The sequence below is a fragment of the Leuresthes tenuis genome, unplaced genomic scaffold, assembly GCF_036924035.1.
Source record: "Leuresthes tenuis unplaced genomic scaffold, fLeuTen1.0.hap1 SCAF_5, whole genome shotgun sequence".
NCBI lineage: Eukaryota > Metazoa > Chordata > Actinopteri > Atheriniformes > Atherinopsidae > Leuresthes > Leuresthes tenuis.
Window position 1 is genome coordinate 29,272,067 of NW_027325359.1, and position 20,456 is coordinate 29,292,522.

The 20,456-nt window shown below is 39.6% G+C and overlaps 1 protein-coding gene across 2 annotated transcripts; it reads right to left on the minus strand.

Moving 5' to 3' along the window:
* Positions 1–287: 287 nt before the first annotated feature.
* On the minus strand, positions 288–11,548 carry LOC140307627 (probable E3 ubiquitin-protein ligase HERC4). 2 transcript variants are annotated; one of them, XM_072386594.1, is made up of 23 exons: positions 11,259–11,548; positions 11,061–11,181; positions 10,899–10,975; positions 9,150–9,371; positions 8,899–8,990; positions 7,818–7,948; positions 7,082–7,206; positions 6,926–6,999; positions 6,725–6,837; positions 6,550–6,609; positions 6,202–6,304; positions 5,792–5,987; positions 5,550–5,698; positions 5,320–5,436; positions 5,090–5,188; positions 4,779–4,943; positions 4,525–4,665; positions 4,218–4,384; positions 3,360–3,426; positions 3,207–3,277; positions 2,230–2,413; positions 2,027–2,129; positions 288–1,013 (listed from the first exon to the last, which is right to left on the minus strand). In XM_072386594.1, the coding sequence occupies exons 1-23, from the start codon at positions 11,482–11,484 to the stop codon at positions 796–798; spliced, it is 3,021 nt and encodes a 1,006-aa protein (XP_072242695.1). In that variant the 5' UTR covers positions 11,485–11,548; the 3' UTR covers positions 288–795. The 2 variants fall into 2 exon arrangements, with proteins under 2 accessions (XP_072242695.1, XP_072242694.1); XM_072386593.1 differs by lacking the exons at positions 288–1,013; positions 2,027–2,129; positions 2,230–2,413; positions 3,207–3,277 and having other exon boundaries at positions 3,414–4,384; positions 4,779–4,925.
* Positions 11,549–20,456: the final 8,908 nt, after the last annotated feature.

Genomic DNA, 20,456 nt, shown 5'->3' on the forward strand with positions numbered 1-20,456 from the left:
CGTTCCTCTTAGTATGACTACTTTACATCCCACCTGAGAAATCCAAAATCCTAATAAATATTGTTTCTACTCTGTATCAATAAAACCATCATCCAGGCTTTGCATATTGCTAATTTTCCTTTGACAACAGCTGTGCACTTTCCTCATGAGGTTCTATAAATACTAAACATTTTATGGCGTGAAATGTTTGGATTTTTGTACTAAAACATGGGTTAATTTTAGTAAACATAGCAGCTTTTGGCTCTATCTTAATGTAAACCCATAAGGTTCTGCCAAAGCACATAAATATAGAACAAAATAGTTTTTATTCACCATGAACATTTTTACATTCAACAAATATTTCCCTGCATTAAATGCTTGGCATGTCACACATTTTAGTAACACCACCACTGTGAAAACTTTGTGTTTTATATTATTATGTGGAACAAATAATACAGTTATAAACTTAAGACTTCTTAGCTGGATGAGTGCACAAATCACACCAGTGTATTTTAATAGTTAATCTTCCCTCTTCAGCTAACATTGCGAAATCTACCAAAACAGCAAGAACAAAACATCTGCCAGTCTTTATGTGAGGTTCCACAATTGAACAGATCGAACAGTCACAGACGTATTGGCACCACTGAAATACCATGAATCAAATAAAACCACAAAACATGTCACGCTATGCATTATTATATGCACAAACTTAATTATTCTCAGCGATTCCCAAAGTGCTTTGTTGCTAAATTAAACTTAAAGTCTTCTGCTCAGCACAGACGCAGGAAATCCTGAATATTCAGGACATGGTGCTAATCAGTGATCGATTCTTTTGTTGCTGCTCAGGGCTTCCACCAGTTTGGCTTGCATGATCTCCTTTGTTGAGTACAAAGGCAGCTCCAGCAACAAGTAGCACGTATGTGTCTCAGGGTAGAACTTGTCGTGGGAGAGGTCTTGAACTTTTTTAACTGTGATCTTCATCTTAATTTTGTTCAGGTTGAGAATAGGAAGCCGGTCAAATCCTGTCACAAACCCTGGTGGAGGAAAAAGGAGTCACTGTTAAGTTTCTGAGGTAAGGTTTGCATAAAGAAATTCACACTGATATAGATGAACATATATAAAGGCATGAACCTTTTTTGATATATAAAGAACAGGCGTTAGGGAATGCCAGTCAGTTTTAAAGTCTCCATTTGAATACGTGCACATCTTTTGGTAAACATTTACACACATTTGTACATTTCTATAAAGTAAAATGAAAAAAAAACATGGTCTACAAGCTACATGTACAGTTATATGAAAAAGAGAGTATGCACTCTTTCAATTCTAAGGGGTTAGATATCAGCACATAACAAAAACAATCTGATCCAGACCACGTCTTAAAATGTGTTAAATACAACCTCAGATGAACAGCAACTCACAACAAATCACAGTTTTTATTTATTAAACAAAAACTAACACAAAATGCAGAAACGGCATGTAAAAAAGTCCATCTTTACTGCTTCTATGAGAATTAAGAGGGTAAGTAGCAGCCAAGTGGTGCTAATTAAATGCACATGATTATTTGATCATCTGCAAGCTGTCAAGAATTTTTCTTCTTGATGAAACCATATCAACTGGGTTGTTGTTGGCTCCTCTCAGCTCAAGCTAACTTAAACCAATCAGTATTTGTCCTAAACATAAGTGTCATCTTCAAGGGCTACATGCCTTGACACACAAGTTCATCTGCATTGGCTAAATACCAAAAATCCTCGCCTGAACGGCCTGATATGTCAAACTGATGGACAAACTTAATAGAAGAAATCAAGATATTTGATGTAAGAAAGTCATAAATTTAGATATATTTCAAACAAAGTGGAAGATCTGGCGTTTGTTTTCAATATTTCTGATATGCTCAGTGGGAACATTCAAGAACCATCAAGACATATAAAACAGTGCTTATAAATAGATTCTAGTCATCTTGCTATAATTTTACCGATATTTTTTTTGCAGCATAATCCTAATTAATGTGTTTAATATTAATTGTGTTGGGACATGTTGCAATACTCACAGAGGAAAGCTTTCTTCTGATTCTCAGTCAGTTCATCGAAAACCTCCCAAAACATCTGTATGTTGGGGTGGTTGACGTGATACTCACCTTCATAAACTGTGTTCTAATCACAGGGAAAGAAGCTGGTATGAGTATCTGTGTTTGCAGATTGTTTCTGTAATAGACAGCATTCAAAACAAACTCATGAAAATGTGTTTGGGTACCTGTTTCAGGTTTTTCCAGTCTTGGAAGTCTTCCCCCACCAGCGCCTCCTGCAGCTCCTTTGGCCTGAAAAGCCTCACCAAATCCCTGTCACACACCTGGAAGAAGCCCCGCATGAACTCCTGAAACACAGTCTCGACTGATGCGTTGAAGGCGTGATTCACGTAGGCATCCACAAACTTCTTCCTGTTCAGCAGATAAAAGCAGTGACTCAGCATGCACACATATGTCAAACTATTAACTGCTCTGTACAGCGAGTGACTGAATTCATAGCTCTGACTTTTTTCTGTTAGAATCTCACTTATGGTGTACCTCATGGTTCTATTCTGGGCCTCTTTGTTTTTTACATATATGTGATTATAACAAGACATCTGCCTATGTTAAACAAATGTTTAGTTTCTACACAGATGATGCATAGTTATAATGACCAGTTGGGTTACCAGATTGTTGTGAGGATTGATGACTTATCCCATTTCCTGCCTAAGAAGGATTAGTCCGTTAAAAAAATCTTGCAGACGTTTCTGTGTGTGTTTATATTGGAGCGATAAAGAGCAACAAATTGGATAGGACCAAAAAGCCGGCTGAAGTTTGTATCTCACCACTGAAAGTGGGGCCGATTAATAAGGGGTCCAAAGGAGACATTGAGTAAAAATGCCAGCTTATCTGCTTCAACATGAGTTTTCTTAATGTTAAAACTTAGGGAGCCAAGCAGAATTATCAGATCATTCTTCAGTTAGTTTTGATTATTATTATTTGATTATTAAGACAGTTTATTACAGTACGTATTAAACCGCAGCGCTCTGCTATGTGTTTAATAATAAGATTTCTGAAGAATTTGTCCTTCTGTCCTAAATCAACTCAGACAAACTCTGGTTTACAAACATGATGAAGAAAAAACTGTAATTTATTACAGCTCATTTACTTATTTCAAATTATACTCGCACAAAAGAATGAAACCAAATGTTTTGATGGTACTTACTTGCTGTGGCCTGTTACCGACTTTTTAGGATTTTGAGGATCAAGATCAACCTCAGTGCCATCCCAGGTGATCTTTAAGGAAAGAAGAGGAAACTTATATGGCTGCTTTGGGATTTTATTAGACTGAGCTGCTGAACATCTGTAAAACACCCACCTCAAAATCCATCTCCAGGTCTTTTATGTCATCATCTGTGTATTCATACAAGATGCACTGCAGACTCCTTAAAGAAACCAAGATGAGGACCACAATGTTTACATGACTGTCTAAGAAATATCATTCAAAAATCACAAAACTCTTGAACCACCCATCATTTCAGACACAATCAGACACATTGTTAAAACAATAAAATTAAACTAAAGTAAAGTAAACATAAAATGGGAAAAAGATGCAGTAATTAATAGAAACATGGACAAACGTGGATGGAATTACAGAAGATAAGGCAAAAACACACCATGCTGAGATATGCCAAGTTTTCAGCTAATAGCTCTTTGGGAATCACCTTGTTGCTGCATAAATCCTATTTTCTGTCTGTCAAACTGTGTTATCTTTGGTGTTTTTCATAGATGCAACTAAAGAAATGGGAACAAATTATGTGTCTTTGTGACAGGCTGCTAGTAACAAAGTGCCTTAAGATCCAATTCAAAATTGGTTATTTGCTAAGTTGTCTGTTATGTGTTGTGTTATGAGACACAACACTGGTTCATCCCTTGAGTTAGGTGCATTTGCATGGTTGAATGATTCATAGTTCAGTGTTAAATGGCTTAAAAAAAAACAAAAAAAACAAATTCCTTTGAAAAAGGTATAAAGACTGGACTGAAAATGAGTGAAAAGCAGCCAATGTTCAAAGAAAAACTTTGAAAGAGCTTCAGAAAGCCTGGAGAACTGTTGCTCACGACCACTTGGAAAGATTAGAAGAAAGTCTGGCTGCTTGGAAGCAAAATATAAAGAAACTAAGGTGATTTAATCATGTAAAAATCTAAATCAGTGTGATTTAGATTAATTTTCACTTGCTTGCCAACACTTGGGCTGAATTCCATCATGTCCTCCACTGAAGGCTTTACTCCGAGCAGTTTCTTGAACAGCACCAGTGGAAAGGGTAAGTGAACAATGACCTGGTTGTACAAAGCCAGTCCACACAGAACCCCAAACAGGTAGAATCGCTGAACCTCCTGTGGTACCTGATGAAAATGTCAGAGGCAACTAAAATCAGAAATCATTTATATATGTTGTTTAGCTCTTCTTTATTATAGGGAATCAAGTAAATGCCGTGAAGTCAGGGTCTACACTGTGGTGATTTCATATAAAAATAAAGTCTTACTCTGGAGGGGAACCAAGCCAGCGTTTCAGAATCGTTAAACACGAACATCCCAGATTCAGACGACATCATTTCATGAAAGACTTCATAAAAAAAGTCCTTTACGTAGACGTTATCTGATTCAGGGTTTTCATCTAAAAAGACCTACAACAACAAAAAGGGCATAAGTAAAGGTTTTCTGCCAAAATCGTTGCTTCTACGGGAGAAGCTAAGTAACGCAATGTTTTTTAATATGACTTGTGTGTTGCTCAGTTTACATCAAGTGGCCTCTTGTAGTCTTTATGATGAGTAGCAGCAAGTTGCTTAAAGGTGTCTTCCAAAAGTGATGCTCGCCTCAGGTCCAGCTCAAGGTTTGGAGAAACAGGGAAACTCAATCCAAGAATCAAAAATAAGAAGGATTGTCCCTGCAGAGTAGACTGGACCTGGTTCAAAATGAAATTTCTCAAATTATTTTTTAATTATGTAACACTTTACGTCATTGTGCATGTTTTGAGCATTATTTAGTGTCAGGCATGAAAGATGGCACTGGGGACCCAAATTCCCAAATTCATAGTTAGCTTGCAGTTACCTTGGTGAATTCAGCATTCATGTAAAAAACTTGTATCTTTGCCTGCAGATCCAACACGATTGGAAAGTTACAGAGAACGAGTGGCTCAGGAGCTTCGAACTGAAAGGATGTAAATCACACAGTTATAACAAACAAGAGACACTAACAAAATGTAAATGAACTATGTAAATGAAAAACTACAGAAACAAAGATAGACAGGAAAGCGTAAAGTGATTCTATCTTTTATTCACCATGCGTTGTGATCGTAGATACCAAAGTTCCACGTCTTCAATAAGAAAGTTAAAATCGAGCAACAAATGAAAATCGCTCTCTGGAAGCTTCTGAGACTCTGCAACCCGGCTGTTAACCTGTAAAGTATTTATTAGGCCTTCATTACCATTCCTGGGGTGAAAAACAGACAAAGAGGTTAACTCTGTAAAAACAGTGACTCGGATTAAGGGTTTAGGAGTTTGACACTGACATTGTGCATATATTGAAGGACTTGAAGCAGACTTCGGACTCCAGAGTTGCGACGAACAGGCCTGGACGACAAGATCACTGCGAGGGCCTTCTTCCACACCTTCACAAATCTAACCATGGTGGAGGGTGACAGTGAGGACCACCAGTCCCCTTAAGGAGACAACATGAACAATTGTGAACATAAATGTCCCTTTAACAATGCCTCGTTATGTTAATTTAACAAGAGATATTTCATGACAGTACCTATGATCTGGAGGCTCTTAGCAGGCAACTTTGTTACAGCAGCAGCAACCGCCTCAGCGAGCTTCGTGTTCTGTTGCCGTGTGTGTTTCTGGATCACGTGCAGAAGCTCATTGAGAAGCACGTAGATCCTCAAACCCTCCACTCCCACTGGATTCGTATCAAGAAGAGGGAGCAAGTGAAAAATTGCAGCCTCAACCTGTGAGATTGAAAAGGATTGTGAGCAAACAGCAGCTTCAGGTGTGGAGTGTAAGTGTCTAAGCCAGGGATGTCAAACTCCGGACCTCAAGGACCATTGTAATGCAGGTTTTAGATATTTCCCTGCTCCAACACACCTAAGCTCTGGTTGGTGTCTGGAAAATACATTCATCTCGTTTAGAAAAGTTTTAGGAAAGTTTAATTTAGTTACACACCTCCTCCCAAACCTTGTCATTCTTCACCAGTTTCTTGAAAGAGAGCCGTGCCATTTTCAAGTTCAGGCCGTGGTACTTTGGTGATGTTTGGAGGTGTTTCCCACTGAGAAGAAGACAAAGAGGCTAAGTCCTCATAAAGCATTTATAGTTCAAATAGTTGGGGTTTAGTTGAACATGTTGCGTGTTTGTGCAGCTAAATCAAGCCTTTATCTTCCAGGGAGGTTTCCTACCTATCCTATTTATCTACTGGGGACCAAACTCAGCAGAGATGGGGTCATGACTCTGGTCGTCACATTGTTAATTAAACTTTTATATCATAGTGATAAGTGAAAGGAAAAAAAACTTTACCTTTGCTCAAGGAAGCTGTTATTCAGACAGGATGCAGACGAAAACGTTCTCCAGATGTCCCTGTAGAGAGGAAGCATTTTAGTACATTTCACTAAGAATTAAAGCTTCCAATCCAAATGAGCATTCAAGGACATTGAAGGACAGATTTAACATTGTTCTGCTGCATAATACTTACTGTTTGATCTTTTTCCATGACTTTGAATTACATTCAGAAGTCCATTTATCGATCATGCCTTCAAGACAGCGCCGAATTATGTTGCTGTCAGCATTTGAATCCCTGTGAACTTCCTGTGAAAAAAGACAAGCCGAGTTGATTTTCACGACATTAAACCTCACTCTATCCTGGTCTCTTCTGCATGTGTGTGAGTGACGGTACCTCATCAGAAGAGCATGTTGCAAATGAACAGTTTTCCCCTGCGAAAATGGTTGTAATTTTGGGATCACCTGTGTCTGAAACGTAGAGATAAAGTTGAATATCTTCCATTTATTGCACCTTCATGAATTAAGCCATTTATACCACAGACATAGTTACCCTGAGGCAGTTGAACGGGTAGCGGCACAGACGGATGACTCTTCTCTTCACGACCCAGCTGCCCTTGCTCTCGACAACCAAAGGAGTAGACCCTCTTCACGTCTATCAACGCTAACGTGTGATGCCTGAGTAGAAAATATAAAAACACTTTTTCTTTTCATCAGAGCCATAAACACACTTTGACAGACTCCTTTTTATTGTTCTCATAGAAACAGCTTAAGATATCTTTGAGTATTTAGTAAAGTTAAAGTCTCCTTAGCTGTATAATAGTGAAGCATCTTATAAAGAACATTTTAAAACAGAGTTACCAAAAACGCTTTGTCAGAAACAGAAATGTATGACAAAGACGTGCCTGATATTACTACAGTCTCAGAACTTCATCCGGGGAGAAGCTTTTCCTGTAATAATAGGGATTCATAGCCATCTTTAATTTAAAATTTCACTGTTTTGTTGTCATACAGAACGCTTAAGTTAAAAAAGACTATTCAAAATCCTTTTTGTTTGCCCAACAACTCCAGCTAATGTTGCAACAAAACAATGAACAGAACTTCTGCTGCAGTGATAGAAACTATAAACCAGTTCAAATCTATAGTGTTTCTGCATATGTTTTTCTGTGTGATTCGACTCTGGTTCGAGGAGACTTGGCAAACTGATCGCACACTGCATGTAAAAATGAATTGCGTGAATAAAATAAACATAATAGAGGTGGTGCATTATAAAGAGAGCTGTGAAGTACCTTCCACATGCAATCATGCTGACTTTTGCCCCCCAGAGTTCTGCAACAAGCCGAGGTCGTAGTTCATTCCGTAACGAGTTGTGTCCAAGCTGTCCGTACTGCCCGGAGCCAAAGGTAAACACTACGCCATCCTGGGTGAGCAACAGCACAAAAACGGTTTAACGTCCCACAGAAGTTAAAATGAACTCTAGTTTCCCTCAACTCCACAGACCTTTTCAGCCTCTTTCAGCTCAGTGTTTTTATTCAATTCAATAAGGTTCAAATCCCAACAAATTTTGTCTCAGTACACGTCAGAGATACAGCTTAAGGAAACATCTCTTTGATTCAATGCCCTCTCCTGAACATGCAGCAGGTGATGGTGGAAAGAAAAAAAACTCCATTTTAACAGGAAGAAACCTCCAGGGGAACCGCGACCACAAAGAGCAACTATCTGCCTGTCTGGGGACTAGGAGGGCAGGGCTGACATTTATGGTTCAGTTGTTGTTTTAAATGGCAAATAGATAGCAAACAGCTCATATGATCCATCTCAACTATATGGTGCACATACAGGAACATTAAACTAGAAGATAATTCCCTAAAGAGCTGGTGGAGACAACCGAGGCCCTGAAGTGATGATATTCTTTAACATTGTGCTCCAAGTGTGTTGTCCAACCTGAATAATTGTGTATTTTCTTTGCTTTTATTTTCAATAGTTAAAATGAACATTTAAACATACAAAAAGACTGAAAATGTCACTTGTTAAATAGTTAATAGAGAAGATCTGATCAATCACAGGAGGTAATTTCATATTGGCCAATACCTGTTAAGTCTATGTGAACATGTTACAGTTAACGGTTGTTAGCATCAAATCATGACCATTGAAAGGCAAGGAAAAAAAATTCAAAAACATTAATATGTCGACTGAAACCCATTAAAATACAGCGGAGGCCACGTGATGAATGTCAAGTAATTCGATACAGAGAATGCAAAAGGTCTGAGCATGAAGCAATCATCAATCACCTTATAGAAATATTATATTAAATATCATACTATTGTCCAGTTCTTAATCTTGGCACTACTGAGAGAGCTTTTGTTGACTAACCTTGGTCAAAATGGCGGTGTGGTCCTTTCCACAGGAAATGTAAGACGTTTTCTTCAGGTTCAAACCTGGGATCAAGGTTGGTGTTTGTCTGTCTGTCGAAAAAGATTCAAGATGTTGTTCGGGTTAATATGTAAATAAAAAAGCACATTTCTTTTGGTGGAAAAACACTGCTGTATCCTTACTGTACATTAAGAAATAACATCAATGTTATGGTGAATCACAAAGAAATAAAAAAAAAAATCAAACGACACCTTTAGCGTCTCCCAGTCCGAGCTGTCCAAAGTCGTTTCTGCCCCAGCCGAACACACCTCCGGACACAGAGAGGGCGAAGCTCTGCTCTCCTCCTGCTGCGATCCGAACCACGGGGATGGCTGACAGAGATCGGAGGTGTTGGGGTGAACTGGCTCCAGAATTTCTCTTCCCCACACCCAGCTGACCTCTGGAGTTCAGGCCCCATGTGTACACCTGACCATCTGTGGTGGAAATCACAGCATCTGAGTTCAATGCAAACCTCTCAACACAGCAGCAGTTTCATGGTTTCATAACATGAAACTGCTGCAGGCTTTGGTCTGTGTTGCCCTTCTGGGTTTCAGGTGTGCGAGCGCTGCTTACATGCAGATGGCAGATTGCACCAGCATCCTGTTTCATAAATGATAATCAACGTGAAGAATGAAAAGCTCTATACTGCTCTCTTATGTCTATGCATGTCTCACAAGTACTGTATAGTGCTTCTTCTTATGAGTTAAAACCATATACGTTAACACAAAACTTCCAAGCTAAGGATTTAGGATTCTCCCGTGGATTCAGAGGCACCTGGCTGCTCACTAACCTACCTGCTCGCCCCAACGCTGACTCGGTACCTTCTGCACCACAGCCAGCATCCTTCCCTCCACTCTGCAACCCAACCTGGACTCAGTAAAGATAAACCTACACCTTTACCTGGATAAATCCCTCTCTCAGATCAACACTAACCATCTCCCGTTCTCCTGGATCCACTCTCTGGCTCATGTTGAGGGTTCAACATAACCTTTTACAACACATATTTATGCATTGTGCTTACACAGAGTCGATACACTCCTTTTGAGGGGAACAAGCATTGATCCCAAGGTGTGAAGGGTTAAAACAGGAAAGACACTGAGTTGAGTGTCGAGGGAAACCACTACAAGCTTACAGGGGGAGTCAGAACAGGTGGGATGAAGCCTATAGTGGAAAAGTATGGGACACAGGGAGATAGGCAGGAGTTTTCCCACACAGGGAGAAGACATCTGGATGGAGCAGAAATGGGGAACAAGGCTGATATCGGACCAAGGACCAATCAAGGAGCCAAATATAAACCATGGTTCCTCCTCAGTTTTAGCATCAATAATATTTACATCATATTTGTAAGGCATAATAAAGGTATATTAGAGTGGTTCCCCTTTTTCTGATCAGACTGCCTGGCAGAGAGAGGTCCACAGCGCTGTGTAACTTGAACCTTGAACCACCTGGAGTTTGTATTTCTTCTCTCCGACAAACGAACACGACACTCGCCACATCTCCTGTCTTTAAATAAGCCCTAACCCTTGTCTTTTACCCAAAACTCCCAGTGTCAGCGTTTGCTCTCGGGTCCTATTCGTGAGTCAGCCAGGCATTAGCCGTGACAGAGCCAATGAAACTACGTCCACTTATCGAAGGAGAAAAAGCTTGTCCTTCCTAAGTGTAAAGACACAGACTCTGATGACATTTTATTGAACTGATTCACTAAATACTGGAGAACAGAAAGCCACACACTGACTACAGCAGTGGTACATTATGGGAGCAATAGTAACTACTCATGTAATAGTGTTAAGGATAGTTTCAAATCAGGTACAGATATACAAAAACAAGGAAAATTTCTAAATAAAATTCAGAATATCAACAATAACATCAATTTTGTTTGTACATGGACAAAAATGTGCTTTTATCCCCCCAAAAATGACATTATATTCTCATACATCACGTTACTGCACATATTACTGTACCTTTGCTGAGGGCAACTGAATGCTGGCTCCCACAAGCAACCTGAGCAACTGGTATGTTAGAAAAAGCCTCCAACATCCTGCAAGAGCAGCAAACAGAAGCAAGTCAAGATCTTACCAACTGCGGGGTTTTTTTTAACACAGCGTGCACTTGTCTTTCCTCACCTGGGTGTGTAGGGAGCTTGAGTTGTGTCCACACAGAGAAGCGAGCCTCTCTCGGACAGGAGCGTCACCACATCATCACCACAGCTCACAGCTTCAATCTTCTCCTTACATTTCACAAACCCTGCAAACACACAGTCCGCTCTTACACGAGTGACACCACAGTGGCTGTTGGTTTCATCAAATAAAAGTGACACTCACTCTGTTTTCCTCTCACTCTTCCTCCATCTCTGCTCTCATTAGTGCGCATGATGAACGCATTCCCATTACTTTTGACAAAAGCCAGCACATTGTGACCTGCTGACAGATCTGTGACGTGATATCCTAAGTTCAAACGATGAACCCCATCACCCGTTGTGGCGTTGGTGGTGTTGCAGTCGCCTTTCACCCAAAACCCACGCTGACAGTCCTCTCCCCACGCAAACATGTCGCCTCAGAGCCTCCCGACGACGGACAGCTGATTTTTATAGTGAGGCTGCAGCCGCTAGTCAGAAACGAAACTTAACCGCGAAACAAAAGTTAGAATCGTTCCTGAACAGCAGTCAGCTGGTTTGTGTTTATTTCAGAGGAAGGGAAATGAAAGTAAAACGACAACAGATCGGTTTTAGTCAGATCACATATATGTGATACATGATCAAATTAAATAATCGTTTCTACAGTTTTGGTTCATCAGCAGAGGATGACGATGGAGGGCAGGAGAGGAAGATGCAGTTGATTGAACTTGTGTTTTCTTCTTTTGTGTTGATTAAACTAAAAGTACCTGAACACGGAAAAATAACGTTTTTGGCATGTAGAAAATACATAATGAGAGTTGCAATAGTTGAAAATTAGGATTCAGGGGCTTTCTATACATTCTGAAAGTATTCACATTGAAAAGGGCATGTTTGGTTGGCACAATGCAGGAAAATGAAGCTTATTACAAATTATCTGTGGATTTGGTTGTGTTTGACAAATAATTTTTTAAACCTATTTGTTGTGTTTTGGTTACTTCCTGTTTTACTTTGTGGTTCTTGCTGCCACTGTTAATTTAAGTGAGCTTTGCTTCCTGTCACAGCAGGTTTTTGTCTGATATGTCACACGGGTAAACACTTGTATTTATTGTGTTTTTAAAACCCAGTGTACCTTTAATTTGATGTATGATTTCTGTTTTTATTGCATGCTCTGTATGCTGGCAAGTGTGTTTTTTTTTTTATTTTGAAAAAAACTTTGACCCAGTTGTGACGTGCCCATGGGTGCAATCACCTGCAAATATAAAGAGAGCAGAGCGAGGAGGAAGGGAAGAAGAAGAGCCACAAGGCCATGAAGAAGCGAGTAAACGGGATGGTGGTGACTGCCGCCTTGCCTTTCCCGCCAGAGACGAGGCCAGCGTGGATGGCAGAGGCGGATCGTGGACACTGACCCCTGACCCTTGGCCGACGGAGTTGCTACCGTCAGCGTTCGGCACGTGCACTGCAACTCTCACACCGATAAGACTGAACAGTTTGAGACAACAAGTGTGCTCACTTCAAATTAATTGTTTTAATGTACCTGAGCAGTGCTGTTTTCTAGATTTTTAGCTGTTTGCTCTCTCGCCTGATTTTAAAGAACTTACAGTCCTTTTAAATATACTTTTATAAATTATTATTTTTGCACACTCCATACCACACCCATTACAGATAGCCACACCTGCTCTGCATTAAGTCATCTCCCTCATTTCAAATAGTCTCCTGTTTCCTTTCTTCAGCGTCAGATCCTTGTCTGTACAGTGTTGGTTTGCCACAGCCGGTTTCTCACCTTGTCAGTCAGTCAGATTTTCCATCTCTGCTCAGTTCTGCTGGTGTTTCTGGATATCATCTTTCAGCAGAGCCCTGGTCTCTGTCTTATTTATAAAACCTTTCCAGTTCTGTCATTCATCTGCTTCGAACTGCATTTGGGGCCCAACTTAATCAGACAAAAATATTATTTATGTAAAATTGACTGAATTATATGTATAACAGTACAGTTTGAATACAGCATAGGTACCGGCTTCCTCCTGTGGTCCATGAACATGCATCTAAGGTTAATTAGTTATTCTTTGCCGTGGTGATAAACGTGAATGGTTACTTGTCTCTGTGTTTGGACTGTCATGCTTGTGACCGTTAGGTGGTGTAGCAGGAGTGGAAAATAAATGGATGGTTTAAAAATGGCTGACAGTGTTGAGTCATTCAGTATCCATTACCTCCTCCAAAAGGGTCCAGCTCAAACGTATTCAGATGTGGTGGCAGAGGTTGACCACTAGGTGGAGACAGAGTCACTGGAATGGTGACCAGGGAGACACAACTCACTTTGAAAACGTTGATTGGCCTTGAACTTTCAATAACTTGCAGAGGAATTTCTATTTTTACAAAGTGACTTCTCTGTGTATGTGAAGTCTAATAAGATGCTGACTATAACATGAAGCTTTCACATAAAAAAAGATAAATGTTGCTGTTCAGCTTGATTGGAGCAAGACCCAGAAACAACATTTTAGTGGCAGCAGGAAATACCAATCCTCATTGGAAGTGCAATGTTTGTGAAAATCATCCCTCCACATGAGCTTTTAGCTGTTCAAAAACTAAAGTATCATTCTGACCTAAAATGGAACATCGGTATTCACTGAGAAACAGATGCCAGTCTTATCACATCAGTGTCATGAGAGGGCTTGTTCTAAACCTGAGAAAACAAACAAAAGACACAGAGATTAAGAGTGTGACCTGGTCGTCCTAAGAAGCTCATCGTTGCTCTCTGCTCCTCTTCTCACTGAAAAGAAACAAATCAACATGAGAGGGATTTGGAGAGCGGCTGGTGTGTAGGTGTGTGTTTAAAGTGTGTCGGAGAGTCTGAATCTGTCCCGACCTCTGACCTCTGCAGCACATCAGCCCAGCTGCATGGGTAACCCCCAAAGCTGCAGACCATCTCTCTTCTTCTGTCTGTTTCCATTTGTTTTCTTCTGTCAGGACCACTCTGAAATAATGGGGTCGTAGTTAGTTTGGGCACAGCTTTTGTACTGTACACACACCACTGGTGAGTTGGACAGAATGCTTCCAGTAGCTGTAATAGTTAGATTATTGTTTCCTACTGTCTGTCTATCTTTTTATCTGCTCTGTTTTATCTTTGCTGTTGTGCTTGACTGTAACTATGACCGGTAATTTGTTCTTTTGTACTCGTATAACCACTTTCATTTTAACAGTATATGAAAAATTGGAAAAACAACATGCAGAGATGCAAATGGTGAAAAAAGTGAATTTTAAAGGAGGAATAAACACAAACACTTTTTAAAGTAATACACTTTCTACTCAAAGACATGTTGGTAGCTTTGATGTGTTCATTATGCTTTACAAGCACAACTTTAGCAGTTATTATCCTTGGTGGTTGATATTGTTTAGTTTTTTTGTAGGAGCTGGTGTGGCTCTGAGAATGTATGCATGATGCTGATTTTACTTGTTTTACTTATCGGTTTTAATGTTGAAAAGGAGCTTTCTGATGTTTTGAATGAGGCAAAACCTGAAGAAATCTTTGATCGAATGCAGCCACTCACCTGAGCCACGTAGCAACCATTCATGGCATGAAAACCTATTTTCAGAAGGGAAGATTATGTACAAAATGCACTGGTTTGCAGAGGACACAAAATACCTCCTCCTCTTTTAACTCACCAATTCTAATGTTAAAAGTTAAATGTTTTTCTATTCTATTCTTGATGTAAACTTTCAGCTTCAAAACAGTTAATTTTATAATGCTTCAAATCTCAGTTTAACACCTGGATTATTTTACTATGGACTCAAGGTGTTGTAATATGTGCAGAATGCGGTCTTGTTGAAATAAGCAAGATTCTTCCTGAAAAACACACACATCTGGATGGCAGACATATACAGGTTCTGGTTGCTCCATATATATATATAACAATTTCAACAACCTTCCCAACCCAGTCTCCCAGCTAAATGGAAAATTAGTCACAAAAACATAATCGCTTGCTACATGTCCGCATACTTAATTTTTTCTGCTTTTTTTGTTCTACTGCACACAAAAATAACTCCACAGAGGAACACAATGTTTCTGCATTTTGTGAAATAGTCACGAAATGACTGCTGCTTCACATTTAAGTCGTAACAAAGTCCGCATTTGGAGGTCTGAAGGGTTGGGGGATGGATGCACAAAAAGTCTCATCTTAGCATCTGATGTCTTGAAACAACTTCACCTTGAAATGTAGTTTTAGGATTCAGTCACTGTTTCAATGCTGTTTTGTGCATTTTAAACTACTTGATTAAGGTTAGCTGTTAAAAACCACTGGGTTAAGGTCAGGAAAACAAAATGGTTTCTTTGGAAGCAGACATGTGTTTCATCTAATTAACCTTCTCCTGAGTTACTGGCTGCCGTGTTTACCTCCTTGGCTGAACACACAAATTGTTTTGGACACACAAACCAGATGTCCTACCAACAGGCGAAATGCACAAAGTACAAAATTGATTACAAATTTCTCTGCTTTGTGATAATGTCATGTTTTTTTACCTTTCTGCATTAATGATGCAGATGTGAAAGTTACCAATGAAAAGCATCGACAGATCCGATCTCACTCCTCTTTGACACAGAGAACACAGCGTCCATAACTTCTACCTGAAAATTCAAAGTTTCAAGTGTTATGTTCTGTAAAATGGGATATTGATGGTGAAACAGGTAATGCTTTAGGAAAAAAATGAGGGTCGCTAGTGACGTCTTACTCAAAAAAACAAAGTGAAGGATAAGATGCTAAACTTGAGGCCTCAACAAATCAGTGGGCGATGTCAATATGTCTACACCCATCTTTAAACAAATGATGACTGTTGGTGGGAAATCTAAAGGACCAAACCATGAAACTGAAGGACCGAGGGTTGCAGATTGAGATTACGTGTCAGTTCAAACCAAAAAAACTGGAATATCTTATTGAAATATTTGGTGAGCAAACCCTGCCGTAGCCTTTGTGAAGCAAATGAAAGGAAAATAAAAAATGACTTAATCAGGAGTTAGAAGAATATTCCCACACAGCCCTAAATAATAAATACACCTGTGTGGACAAACAATATCCATTAAGTTAAAAGCAATTAACTATAAATCCATCTATTATCTGCCGCCTATCCGGGGGTCGGGTTGTGGGGGCAGCAGCTTGAGCAGAGAAGCCCAGACGTCCCTGTCCCCGGCCACTTCCTCCAGCTCTTCCGGGGGACCCTGAGGTGTTCCCAGGTCAGCCCAGAGTCTCTCCAACGTGTCCTGGGTCTTCCCCGGGGTCTCTTCCCAGTGGGACGTGCCTTGAACACCTCACCAGGGAGGCGTCCAGGAGGCATCCTAACCACTTGCCCGAGCCACCTCATCTGGCTCCTCTCGATGCGGAGGAGCAGCGGTTCTACTCCGAGCCCCTCCCGGATGACTGAGCTTCTCACCCTGAACTATTTTATTGTTTATATATTTCTAACAAATAGTTGAAATGTCACAGGCTACAAGTATCAAAATGAAATTATAAAAGTAATAACATCACAGCAGACTCATAGAGTCTGTGGTAAAATGTAATACCGTTATAATAAGAAGTAAATAAATGACAGCATAACATATATTCGGAGCTTTACAGTGTAAAGATGGCAGGTTTACTTACAAAATGGCCGACCAGGAGACAAATTGATCTACCGTTATTAGATTTAACATTTTTGACATGCACCAGCATTTCACTCACATTCACTTACAGTTTATCTAAATAATCAATCTTTTTGCATATAAATGTAACCAGTTTAACCAGTTATACGGACTACAGCTGGAGCAACGTATCTGAAATACTGACGTTACCTTCTTGAATAAGTCATTTCTTGGAGTTCCTGTGGGGTTCGCTCAGCTTTACTGAGGAGGATAACCGTGTTGTAGAGATTCTCCTTGAAACGATTCCCTCCTTTAATCTGCAGCAGCCAGAAAGTATCAAAGCTGCAGCTCAATCTGGACTGAAGGAGCATCACTTTTTTTTCCTGATCTGTGCCACAGAGCAATAAAACAGATTTCCCTACAATCATACCCAGAGGTACAAAATGGAAAAGACAGAGTAGATCTGCTGCGAGAGACCACTGATCATCCCTTAATAATGTTATCACTGATGTTAAAATGAGCTTATGGGAAACTCAGTGAGGCGAAACAAAAAGAAAGCGATGCTTTCCACAATTTCTGCTTATTCAACACTTAGCCTGCATTTTAAATCTAAATCTCTCCTGTGAATGTGGCTTTGCTGTACTCAGGCCAGAAGTTTTATCCCCTCGAAGCAACATGAGTCTCTGACAGAAAATGAAGAAGTGCAGCCTCTGGAGAAACGAACTGCACTGAGCTCTTCCAGCAGTCTGCATGTATGTGTTTGGTCGGTCAGATTCAGAGGAATGAGCAGTGCTGAGCCGTACCAGGACCAAAAATCACCCACGGTATCATCTCCACTTCTGTTTCCACAAATATAAAAACAACTTGACTGCAGAAACTGTTTCTTCTATCTCTTCCCTCTGATACTTGAGTATTTTCTTATATTTTTTTCTTTCGTGTCTGGAAAACAGCTTCTACTGTTGGTCAACTCTTATCTCCAGACAAAACACGATTAAAAAAACGGTTTTGTTTCATGTGAGCAGACGTGGAAAAAAGACATTACAATCAGAACACTGCCAACACCGTGACTGGATTTACTCACCATTGGGCAAAAGTTTACATTATCTTCACTTTATCATCACTACAGTCCTGTAGCATGAAATCAAACTATAAACCAGACAACCAATATCTTATTTGGGAGAGACAAGAGAAAATATGAATTTTAAGTGCTTTCATTTTCAATGTATTTGCTTGACAAAATCCTAAAATATCGAGAGAATTTATTATAATTTCTGTAAACCATGTGCTGTATTTTTTTAAACACATTTGGAAATTGCATTAATCTGGATCTGGAATATACAATTTTGTGACATCCATTAAGCTCATTCATGCTGCACAATAAGAAATATTTCACTACAGCTGATCAAATTAAAGCAGACTTCAATAGATCTATTTCCACGGCACATATTTGGACAAGTTTAAGGAGATAAAGTACGAAAATGATTAGATGAATTAAAGTTAGCTTGAAAACATTTTTATTGTTGATATTTCACTTTGATGAAGGCTGGATTACATTAAGTTGAGGTCCTGTTGTTGAGACTTTGGAAAAACTTAATGGAACTGAGCCATTGCAGTTGTTTTTGTGTCATTTTTTCCATCTGTTCCTTTCCTGTTTTGACCAGTCAAAAGGTCTATTGAGACGATGGCTTCATGTTTCATGATGGCAACTTTGGCAGCGTTTCACACTGTTTGCATTCAATCCAACTCAATGTGTAATTAAAGGGATTTTGCTATAAATTGTCCCATTTTGATTAATGCAACACAGAAAACGGGGAAATGCTAATGAGAGAAATTCTTGATTTATGTCCTGGAACATGTAATAGCCATGAAAACAACTACATATATGAATAAAGTCAGTTTGTTTGGTCAACATATCTCAGATATTTTCAGTTGTTCACACACACGTTACATCCCACTGAAATATATTATTGTAATACATTACTACAAATAAATGGCCTGAATCCACGGCCTTCCATAGTCCTTGGCAAAGAGCCGTGATCCCTGCAGAATTATCAACATTTTCATCCATCTTTCACGGTGCAGTTTGCTCTTTCACAGCTCCTCATCGTCTCTGTGTTGGAGCTTGGCTCTGCCAGACATGCCAAGAAGCTTCTATTATCCAGAACTGCAGAAAGCACATCAAGTCCACATCCATCTTTGATTACAGTGACATAACTTAGGTTTACAACTGGGGATGCCTTTGGAAAGCATCATTGTATTCTCCTGGATAAAACCGGTTTGGCAGTAAGAGGAGAACGGCATTACATTTTATGTACAATAAAGCTCTTCTTGGTAAACTCCTGGGTTATCTCACATTTCTACTTAGCTGTAACTCCACTTCACACTGTCCTAGATCACAAAAATATATATCATCCTTAAGAGTGGATGTGTAAATGCAGAGCTTGGAAAATCAACTTTTAACTGCCATCCCCACTTCTAAGCTGAATCATTTCCCTACATTTTTTTAAGTTGGATATCTTAATACCGTTGAACCAACTCAAATCCCTCTTGGAAGACATAAGGCAGACTAGTTTTATGTGCTATTATTCAATAGTCTTGGATTTCCATTTATTACAAATATGTTTACACTTTAAATGTGTCCTGTTCCATTTCATAAAACTGAAAAACTTTTGATCCTCTTATCATTTCTTTATATTTTCCTTCCAAGCAGCCAGACTTTCTTCTAATCTTTTCAAGTGGTCTTGAACAGTTCTCCAGGCTCGCTGGAGGTTTTTCAAAGTTTTTCTTAAGACATTGGCTGCTTTTTTTGCTCATTTTAAGTCCAGTCATTGTACCTGATCATTTTCAGAGGAATGTGTTTTTTTGTTTGTTAAGCCACTCAACTCTGACCTATGAATTCAAGCCTAAAAAGGTAATCTAACTCAGGGGATGAACCAGTGTTGTGTCGACACATAACAGACAACTCAGCAAATAACTTTCATAGACTTTGTTACTAGCAGCCTGTCACAAAGACACATAATTTGTTCCCATTTCTTTAGTTTCATCTAAAATGTTTTTAAAACACTTGAGGAAACTGGACAAGTGGAGGAGAAAAGAAGAAGTGTCAGGCCTAAAAAACTATCTACAGCAGATGAACAGTATCTGAAAGTGATGTCCTTAAGAAAGAGGAAAAAATCCAGCAAAGACCTGACAGGACCTGAGAGATGCATCTGGACCTTCAGCTGACCCATCTACTGTTGGCCCAAGCCTCATCAGAAATGGTCTCCATGGAAGGGTGGCTGTCAAGAAGCCATTCTTAAGGAAGGGAAACAGGGAGAAAAGGCTGAGCTATGCCAAATGACACAAGAAGTGGACTGAAAATCAGTGGCAACAGGTCTTATGGAGGGATGAATCCTCCCCAGAGCCCGGACCTCAACATTATTGAAGCAGTGTGGGATCATCTTGACAGAGAATGGAACAAAAAGCAGCCGACATCCAAAGAAGAGCTTTGGGATGTCCTTCAAGGAGCCTGGAGAACTATTCCTGAAGACTACTTAAAGAAATGACAGAAAGCTTGTCTCAGAGGGTTCAGGCTGCGTTGGAGAATAAAGGAGCTCAGATCAGATATTGACTTTCAAGCCTGTTTTCAAGCTGTTTTTGCCTTATTTTCTGCATTTTATCATATGTTACAATACAAAGAAATGTCCTGTCGGTATTCTGAATCTTTATGATGAATCTTTAAGTCATAAGGAGTTATATCAAATATAGAGGTTTTTGCCACTGCACTCCGGAGATGGGCATGCATATGATTTTTTTTTACTTCTC

Coding starts and splice junctions, on each gene's coding strand:
- LOC140307627 (XM_072386594.1), bottom strand. CDS start 11,484: ATGTTTGCGTGGGGAGAGGACTGTCAGCGTGGGTTTTGGGTGAAAGGC. Junction 11,182..11,258: donor AAGAGTGAGAGGAAAACAGA/GTGAGTGTCACT, acceptor GTGTGTTTGCAG/GGTTTGTGAAATGTAAGGAG. Junction 2,414..3,206: donor TCGGTAACAGGCCACAGCAA/GTAAGTACCATC, acceptor TCTGCTGAACAG/GAAGAAGTTTGTGGATGCCT.